Raw genomic sequence first — 10,379 nt, 5'->3', positions numbered from 1 at the left:
ATAGGATGTAAAATGTCAGAAGTATTTCACTTGGTTTCAGCCTATTAACCAAGTAAGTACAAGCTTTTTATTACATCAATGCTTTCAATCATATGTGTCCAATGACCCTCCGTGGATCCATGGACTGGTGTTGGTTATTTTCTTCATATCTCTTTATTGTATATTGTCACAGATAATGGGCCTAGATGGAAAAGCAGCAGTGTAAGCCCATAACCCTAACCTGAGGATTCACAGGGACCGAGGAACACCTTTCAGTGTAAACAAGATGCTTAGACAGGAAAATAGCACCAACTTGATTGCGTCAAGTATAGACAAAACTGCTGAACTTGGTGTGTGTGTGTGTGTGTGTGTGTGTGTGCGCGCGCGCGTGTATGTGTGTGAGTGTGTGTGTGTGTGTGTGCGGTGGCGGAGAGAGATGGAGAGAGAGAGACGCACACAGTGTGTGTGTGTTTTACCAATGGATTGAACCACGAGAAGGAGGCGTGTTTTTTTTATTTTTTTACTTTATCCAACCCACACGGACAGATATAGTAAATAAATCTCACGCACGCGTGTTTGCGGGGACGCAGGGATCGTTCCCACTCCGTCGTTATTTTTCCGGATGAACACTGAGCATCTCTCTCTCTCTCTTCGTGCGTGACCACACGCATGCAGCGTTCCTCCCCTTGAAGAGAGATCGACGGGTTAGTTTGTGTCTTTGGTTATCTAGCTGTATGAGTTTTAATTTCATAAAGCTAGAGAACCGAAAGTATAAACTAATGCCGAGGACTTCGGAGCCACGGAGCAGCGGCTGCGGCGTGGAGGTGACGCCGGGGCGGGGAGCGGAGGAGCCGGGCAGAGGACGGAGGGATGCTGCGGCTCCACCGCGCCGAGGAGGGGGATCCGTCCGTTCACGGGAGGAGAACATGGTGTTTTTTTTACGTCGTTTTTTCAGGTGCTGCGGTGTTCAGGAACATGCCTCTTATCAAGGATGTGTTTTTCGTGATCAATAATATTTAAACAGAGATGATGGTGTTGCTGGGGCCTGAGAGGAGCATCAACCTGCGAAACGATTCAACTTTAGACTTTCGGGCGCAAGTGGTGATCGAAAAACCTGCTTTTATTCGCTCTGTGCGATAGAGTGCTTGTTTTAAGGGTGAGATCTCGAGTAAAGACAGAAGTAGTTAAAAGACCAAAATCCACGCGATTGGTCCGAGGAGGAGTCACGTGACGATGCTGGAAGCAGCAGCACAGCATCAGCACCACATCGCCTCCCGAGATCTGAGATGCTGCTCGAGATGTGTGTTTTGAAGTTGTTATATCCATAATGTACCTGACGATGCCAGATTAAAGCAATGCTTTACACCAAGCTATACCCGTTTCCATAGGTCAGTGCAGTGGAGTGTCGCATCCCTAACAGGCAAAGTGTAAGCTGTGGCCTACAAGGTGAAGTCACAATGAGCCTTTGCTGAAGCTTGACATGTTTCAAGCTGCATATGTGTCAGCGGCTATAGGATGCAGACCTACATAGTGTGGTGCAAGAGGCAGCCTGAGCATTGCACGGCCACAGCGCCGTGTTGAATAAGCCTATACCACCTGAACATGTGCATGGCTCACACTGATCCAGACACAATTGTTTCACTCCTTTCATAAATAAATCACTTTGCTTCATAATCTGTCTTCTTTGAAAAGCAGGCTTTCCTGCCCATCAGGAACCTTAAATTAATGTATGTTTCCCTATCTTTGATGATGCATAGATGTTAGAGAGATTATGAGCTTTTTTTTTGGAAGAATACGTTTTAGCTCAATGTAAGATAGGCACTATCTTAGGTACTATCTTAAGATAGGCACTGCTTGCTGGGTAACAACAAAATGGGACAAAAATGGCGACCTTGATCTGTTCCAGGAACTCAAACAGCTATTTGCTATAGCATTGAGTGAATACTGTTTCCATCCATTGTGGTGAAATATTATACATTTCCTTTCTATTTGTATTTCTGACAATGTTTTAATTACCACTAGTTACCATTAGTTCATTTTTTCACTGTTTTGTATTTCATTTTTGCTTTGGGGTAGAAGGAGGACTGAAGGGAGGTGGCATTAGTGTCGAACGCCTCCATTTTAAACAAAATATCCTAAATATTGAATATTAAAGCTCCAAATTACAGATAAAGATGCAAGCTGGGCTAAATGGAAAGTGTTCTCATATTAGAATATTAACAGGTTATGTTGTGTTTCCTTCTCAAACACTGTTGTCACTTTGGAGTGGTGTATAAATGACTGCTCTCACCCGGTGATTTATTTTACTATCGTAGGATAATACATTATCAATGCTGTTGGTTTGACATACTTCAATGAATGTTCTAGTGAGCTACAATAAACCAACAGCAAACATAATAGCTTGGGACTATAAAGTCTACCATTAATGCAAAGGTTCTATGTGGCAAAAATGCATCTTTTTACAACATTTCAGGAAGCCAGACATAAAGTACTGAGCAGAAAATGGCTGCATGCAGCAACCGTAGATTGAGAAAAATTTATTCCTGCAACGTGTAGTAATCATGTTGGATTAGGTTTACATTTCACTGTGACTTTGCTCCCACTGTTTGGCTAACCTGCTTAGCTGCTCCTGTGAAAATCTGTTTTGATAGTGTCACAAAGGCAATCAATGGCTCACACACACATGCTAAGCCTCTCGCATTCTTGTTTTTAAAGGAGAACGCTGTCATCGATGAACATGAAGTTTCCAATAAATAGCGGAGCTGGGAAGTTTGCAGATGCAAGACTCCTTCAACCACGGGAAAAACATGAGAAAAAAGGTAAGAATTCCTAAAGGTTTAACCTTTTCTGTTTGCATATGAGCAATAACCAATTATTAACAACCTAGAAATGTTGTGTAGTTGATGGGTGTCACACTCCTGTCTTTAAATTATGATATTAGTTTGGTGCAAAGTAACAAATTACTCATAACTGCAAATGTGAATATTTTTGGAGTATGCTTTTGTAAGGATACTTTAAAATTGTAATTAAGGAGGACATTAATTGCTGAAATGATGGGTGTATCGTTTAATATACAAATACACTTGGCTTTAACACACGAACAAGAGGTGTGGTGGCGGTGATGGTGGTGGTGGGTGTGGTGGTGGGGGGGGGGGGGGGGGGGGGGCGTCAGAATGGCCGTCTCTAACAAGATAAACATGTTCAACTCGGCCACTCTATTCGTCTTTGAAGTATTAGTATTTTTTACATTCTAGCCCCCCCTCCGTCTTCTCTGTTTCAACCCAGCTCTTTTATACAGGCAGCTTTTCATCGCTTTAAACACTGTGATCCTATTTGTCAGGTAGAGTGCGTGGTAGGTGCCGGGGAGGAGGCGGTGTAATCTTTATCCTGTTAGCAGGGCAGGGGAGAGGGAGTCGCCCAGGGTTCTGGGCTACTCGTGTGGAAAGGATATCTGGGGGGGGCTCCGTCAGTGTTTTGCCTCTAAGTTCCAGATAAGCCTGCCTCCTCTTGTTCTAATGCAGTGGTGGCCAACCTATGGTCCGAGGGCCACATACTGTATGGCCTGTAGACCCCTGTGGTGCAGCCCGTCAACGGATGATGAAGAAATTATGATTTATTCCAAATTGAATTAATTAAAAAATATATATTTCATTTTTTTAATTAAAAAAATATTTTCTTTAATTAAACCTTAATTTATTATTTTCTTTTATAAAAGTTGACAAATAGGTTAATTACACATCAAGGTTTTGTAACATTTTGGGATAGTACTGCTCTGCTGGCCGCACAGTGTAAAATCGTAAACACACAACCATGCGGTTGGTCACCGCTGTCTTCGTGCCTCCTCCTGTTCTTCCAAACATTTCAGATTCAGGAATAAAATATTGAAGGATGGCGGCATTCCTTTGTACATACGGTAGGCCTACATAGTATAAAAACGGAGTATTAGGTTAAAAGACAAAATATACTTTAAATTACAAATGAGGCCTAATGTGAGCGGCACATGTTCCAAACATGCATTGTTCATGTCACGTGTGTGGCACGCGCGCTCTTAGCTTCATCATGAAGAAACAACACTTCACTTTTTAGTCCCTGCATAGAGTTATACATATGAAAGTTATACAAACATATATTTTGATAGAAAACTTTGAAATGCATTTTGTTTCTCACTTGAAGGCTGTTTGTCATGAAAATAATTTTGCAACTCCTAACTTTTCGTCATTTGCAATTCACTTCCCAACTGAGGAATTTGGATTTTTTTTAAAAAGAGTGCATTGTTAGCAAGGTCAAATCTTCATGGTTCTGCAACCTTGACGCTCAATAAGAAGCTCAGTTATTCAAATTTGGCAAAAAGCCCTTTTAGTCACCCAGATTTTCCCAAGCTTTATAATAGCATATGCAATGACTACCCAGCGCCGCTGTTTTTTAAAGTGGATGTAAATTATAAGTTCAGCCTTATATTGCCTGAAACACTAAATCTCTGCAGTAATGCACTGCAGTGAATGAGGGAGAGGTCGGGGGTTGAAGACGTGTGTGTGTGTGTGTGTGTGTGTGTGTGTGTGTGTGTGTGTGTGTGTGTGTGTGTGTGTGTGTGTGTCTGTGTGTGTGTGTGTGTGTGTGTGTGTGTCCGTCTGTGTGTGTGTGTGTGTGTGTGTTTGTGTGTGTGAAGTGAAGTGAAGCACCAAATTGTCAGAGATTATGAAATACAGACTACGAAGTCCATTGGTAACACGTAATAAACCTTACATTTGTCCCACTCTAAGCCTTAAAATGTTACAACATATATAAATTGATAATATCTATATTCAAGTTGGAGGGATTAGTTAAGTTGAAATTTGCACTTGTGAGATCCAAAATAGTGAGGAGCTTCAGGCCCTCCAAGCAGAGGAGAGATCTCTTTGGATTCCCTATGCAAACTAGGGCTTGAATAATGAGATGTATTTATGAAGGGGTGGGAAGGGGGTCCTGCTTTTGAAAGGCAGTAGGCTGAAGACTGAATGGGAGCGGGGGGGGGGGGGGGAATCAGACGAGAGGGGAATGGGGGTACAGGGGGGTAGAGGGGGGTACAGGGGCCCCCAGCGGTCCAGCCATCGGCCAGAGCAGCTGTGAAAAGGGGTCCTGTCTTTTTCCCACGCCCGGCAAGACGCGAAACACTGCTGCAGCCCTCCAGGGTCAAGTCCCATCGCTAATATATACACACATACATACGCACACATGCACACACGCATAGAAAGAGAACTGGGAGTAAAAGTTGTGCAAATTAACGAGCTGTCTGAGAAGCTCAGACATAGGGACACCTGCTATTCTCCCAGAATCCTTTGCACTGTCATCAGGGGCTATTTCATTCAATAGGAAAACAATTAGGTCAGAGCTTCAACTTGAACTTAGAATGTCAATAAATTAAGAAAGCAATTGAAGGCTGATTAGTATTTGCATATTGTTTCAAAATACATTTTTGTGCCATCTTGCCAATTTCAATTTCGGTTATTTAATGTAGGCAAATGTGTATGTAAATATATAATACAGATCAAATTTCAGTATATATATATTGAATTCAATATATATACTCTATCTATCTATCTATCTATCTATCTATCTATCTATCTATCTATCTATCTATCTATCTATCTATATAGTGTATACTATATATATATACACAGTATATATATATATATATATATATATATATATATATATACTGAAATGATCAAAATGACAAAACATGACCAGTTTAAACATATTTTAAAATTGTTATTTTTTCTTTATAAGGACGTGTCTATTCTCTCCACCTCTGGAGACATACTTGGCCTTGTGGTCTGACCATGGCTTTTCTCTGGCTACAGACAACCCCCCCCCCCACACACACACACACACACAAACCCACTTCTATATATAGTATATATGCACACTGTCTGCGTTAGGGGGACACAAAAGAAGACAAATTTAAACAAGAAAAGGGGGATGGAGGAAGATATGACAACTCAAGAGGAATGTTTCGCAGTTGAACTCTCAATATGACCTTCACTCCCTCTCCAAATAAAGGCTCCAAGGAGCTGAAAGAGAACGCTAATGTTTTCATATTCAGCGTCGATTTGATTTCCAAAAGAGTTTGGTCGCCTCACTGAGCTCCACATTAGAGAATGGAAAGATGGCCACCCCTGCCCTCATTGTGCTTATTGACTATGAATCGTCTTCATTTGGATACAATAATTTCATTTTACACACACACACACACACACACACACACACACACACACACACACACACACACACACACATAGACAGAGATAGCGTTAAATTACATTTATTGTATTGTAATTATTGAAATTATTGTATCCAATTGCTAAATAATTGTTATAAATTATAGGAAATACAACCAATTAAATATTTCAGATTAGCCCTTTCGTCGATGTATTGAGAGTCTGTTAGTGTAACCTCCGTTAGCGCTGAACTAAAGGCGGTGTCACACCCATTCTATTCCTCCCTCTCTGTCTGTGTGTGTGTCTCTCTCTCTCTCTCTCTCTCTGTCTCTCTCTCTAGATACCGCTCCTCCAATCAGAGCAGCTCTGCACTCCATTCCCTCCCCGCCAGCTTCAATAGTCAAATCCGAGCCACACGGAGCTGTGTCGCATTAATTTACTTCCCCCGGCCTGTTTTAATTCGGCATGTATAGAACGACCCCGCCAGCTCTTTGAACACGCGAGCCCGGAAAAGCGACCTTCTGTCTCGCCCACTCCCAACCCGGTCCCATTTTCCTTCCCTCTTTTTTTTTGACTCATTTAGCCGTACTTCTCTCTGCTCTGCTCCCCTCCTCCCCACCCGCCCGCCCCGTCCCGCCTCTTGTTTCCTCTGTATCGCTCTCCCTTCCCCGTTCTCATCTTCCCTTCTATTCAGATGAGCTTGGAATGGAGAGAGGGACCCTTCTAATTAGCTCTGTAAAGATTCTTTGTGGCGGTCAGTGTGGCCACCAGTGTGCATTCTGAAAGAGGATGCATGACAGCTAGTGTTGGCATTGAAGAAGTATGTATGGGGCCTTAATGAGGTTTGTTAGCCGAGTGTATATCCTGCTGTTTGAATACACCCTGCGCCGCCTTTGAAGGAACGGAGATGAAGAGCTTGAGCAGGAAAGACGGGTTTTTTTCAGCCTGGCAGGTTACAGAATGCAGATGATGTATTGTACCCGGCGTGGTTTCTATTTGAACTGCAGATGAGAGGAGAATAATGCTTTGCGGCGTGTCGTCGGCGGCAAGTGTGGGAAGTTCGAGTCATCGCGCTCAAATGTTCCGCAAATATCCATGGAAGCTGTGATAGTTCTTCTGACGGTCCAGTCTGTTCGTCTGGTTAAAAAATAAATAAATAAAAGAAGAGTGTCGAAAGCATATACTTTGGACAAAAATACGTGTATTTGCTAAAAAAACGATATTAGTTTCTGCACCATTACGCGTGTTTGTTTCTACCTCGTTAATTTTACAGTAGCCGGCTGCTGCCAGTTTTACATGGAGCAGCTAAAACACAAAGCAGCGGCTGTGTTGAGATGAGAGGAGCGCTGACGGAATCACGCACTGAAGCTGGGAAACAGACGAGAGCTGGAGGTCGCGGAGAAGCACTGAGTAATATGTGTTGGATGGAACCAAACAGCAAGCCCGCTTGGCCTAAACTGTCACTCAGGACGCAGCCAGACAAGCAAGCGAGACAGACTCCATTAGCCCACATTACCTCCCCCGAAACCGTCTACCGCACGGCCTTCTTCCCCTTGCTGCGTCTTCCCTCTTTCACCGTCTCTCGCTCTCTCCATGTGTTTGCGCGCACGCGTGTCTGACGGGGACGTGCACGCGCGCGAATGTGTGTGTGAGTGTGTGTGTGTGTGTGTGTGTGTTCCTCAGTCAGTTTGGCAATCGTGCTTCCCTCTCTGGCGGCTCTACCGCCACTTCCCCTCCGTCTCTTCGTTTCCACTGATTCCGTGAGTCAGCTTTTTGGTTTACTCTCTCCCTCATTGTCCGGGGGTTTTGTTGCATCTCTGTAGGAGGCACGGAGGGTTTGGGCCGTTTCCCCTGTTTCGCCGGCATAATCCCTCACACTGGGAGAATGCCGCTCCCCCTCGAGCCACAGGATTCTATTAGGCTCCTGGTGGGACACGCGGTCCGTCCCGAGCGCCATCCTGCCAACACCGGCCACTCCCCTGGACGGGCTGCGCTCCATGTTAAACGCCGTCCGGATACCCCCTGTCGTGAAATTAACCGTCTCAACCTTCCTCAGTGCCACAGATGTTGATAATATGGACGCGGGGATACATTACTTGATTTTCAATCGACTTGAGCGAATACTTTTTTTTTGATTAGTTTGACCTCAAACAAATCTCTTTCTCTCTTTTTCTCGTTCGCATTGTGTTTTCTCTCTCTGTATTCATTTCTACATTCTATTTTTCCTTGGGTCACTGCTCTCCTCTTTCCTTGGTTCTGACAGCCAAGTGCAGCCCCCCCCCCCATACACAAACACACCCTTCTGTCTCCTATTTGCCTCCCTCTTCCCTGCATGCCCCCCCTCCCCCTTTATAATGCAGCTCTTTTCTTTCTTGCTGGATGGAGCGCTGCCCTGAACCAACATTGTCCCCTAGGCCGCTTCTAGTGGGGGGCCCTATTGTGTGTGGAGGAATGGGGAGTTAACACCCATGTCTGAGTCCTCTCAATGAGGGCATTGTGTCTGAATCTTCCTCCAGCTCACCCCGCATCACCCCCCCTCTTCAGCCCAAGCCACGGGGCCGCTCCCCGTGCCCACGCACCCAACCAATTTGTTTCCCAAGGGGTAAAACACAAACTAACCTAACATGTATATTTTTTAAGTTGGTGCCCTTTAAAAAGCTAGAAGCCTGTTCATTGAAATTCGTCGTGAAAAATTAATTTAAAAAGTGTCCTCGTAACGTGTCTTCACCTTGTATATTTGAGAGGTCATCGTTAACGTTGAACTGTTTTGTGCTCTATATGTACGTGTGTTATCCCACCTAGGCGTGTGCATGCAGTACAACCTTTCAGAGACGTATAGAGATGGATGTGTCTGTTTCCAAGAGCACGCTAAACATTTTTGTTTTTGAATAACTGCAAGCGCCTTGGGGAAGGTTATAAAAGAGCAAGTTGGCGTTTTCTGCCCACATATTTTTAATCAAAGTGTTAGCATTTACATTTGCATTAGCATTGAGCAGAGGGATGTTGAATGCCAAAGGTGAGTGTTAAAAAAAAACCACTCTTTTTTTTCCCTTTTTCAGATGGAAACCAGCAAGGAGTGGGTGGTTGGAAGGATGGATAAAGGCTGGTAGATGACTGAACTCAGAGACCTATTGCAGCTCATCATCATTGCCATGGGCTCTTATCTTCCGCCTTCCCTCCTGTGGCCCCTGCATCCATCTGAGGGTCTTGCAGAGCAAGTGAAGCCCAAACTGGGAACTAGTGAGTGGGCTGGGGAGGATGTAGAAGTTCCCTAATGGCTACCAGCACCTCTGGAGCTACCGGCATGGAGGAGAAATCAATATGGAAAAAAGAACTTCACGGCTCAGAGTGGGGTTTCCCCGCGTTACTCGCCGGCCTGGGGGCCTTCAGACCTCCAAAGGACAGGCCTGGCTTGCCCCTCTCAGCTGCAGCCCCGCTCCCCCAACTGGAACGGAGTCCATGCCTCCACTGCGTGTGGTTCTGCTGAAGGGGATCCCTCCTCCAAACCATACCTCATACCTAGAATGTTAGAAACACGCCAAAAGGGATTTCCCTTTCTCTTGATTTTTCCCCCACTTCATAAGATTGACATTAACACACACACCCCCCCACCCATACACACACACACACACCTTCCGCTTCTGGCTGTTTGAAAGGCAGTTTGGGACTTCTGCTTTTGACTTATTCTCTGCCCTTAAACCCATCCATTGTTTATTCCCCAAACAGATTTTACATTTGACAAAGAGACAATAAGATCTTTATTTTTTTCAAACACACCGGCGTCTCGTTGTACTTGTTATGGAGACCAATAGGCTGTGTGTGTTTGTTAAAAACGGAACAATGGCGCTCTGTTTAGGCTACAGTCTGAACATCTTTCTACTCTGCTGACTGATTAAATTCAAAACTTGAACGACCTGATTAAAGAACAAAGAAGACAGCAGCAGATCCCCTGAACAATCCTCTCACAGAGGCCTCGCTCCGCTGGAGGTTGAAGCATGGCAAGTATATCTTTTCTTCTGCCACACTTTGCCAATTCTGATTATGCACTTATTATCTGATGGAGAATCAATAATGAGCTGCTCCGCATTGAGTCCTTGTTCGGTAGTGCCTTCACCAGATTTAACAAACATTTTAAGCAATATCAGACCTTTTAGATTGCCTATAGTGAGGTAATACGCTATGAAAAATGATCACATTACTGTG

At 44.2% G+C, this 10,379-nt stretch overlaps 1 protein-coding gene across 1 annotated transcript in view; it reads right to left on the bottom strand.

Annotated features, from left to right (window-relative positions):
• The window catches only part of LOC307238341 (neurocan core protein-like), a gene marked incomplete at its 5' end in the record, with an annotated part of 68,967 nt that extends 60,792 nt beyond the window's left edge, over window positions 1–8,175 (bottom strand). The window contains one exon of the mRNA XM_080011273.1: window positions 8,053–8,175. Coding sequence (XP_079867399.1) covers window positions 8,053–8,175 — 123 coding nt within the window. The remainder of the gene's footprint in view (window positions 1–8,052) is intronic.
• Window positions 8,176–10,379: the final 2,204 nt, after the last annotated feature.

This window comes from Zeus faber (genome assembly GCF_960531495.2).
Source record: "Zeus faber genome assembly, chromosome: 12".
Lineage (NCBI taxonomy): Eukaryota > Metazoa > Chordata > Actinopteri > Zeiformes > Zeidae > Zeus > Zeus faber.
The sequence above is the reverse complement of the archived record's forward strand: the minus strand, read 5'-3'. Positions and strand labels throughout refer to the sequence as shown.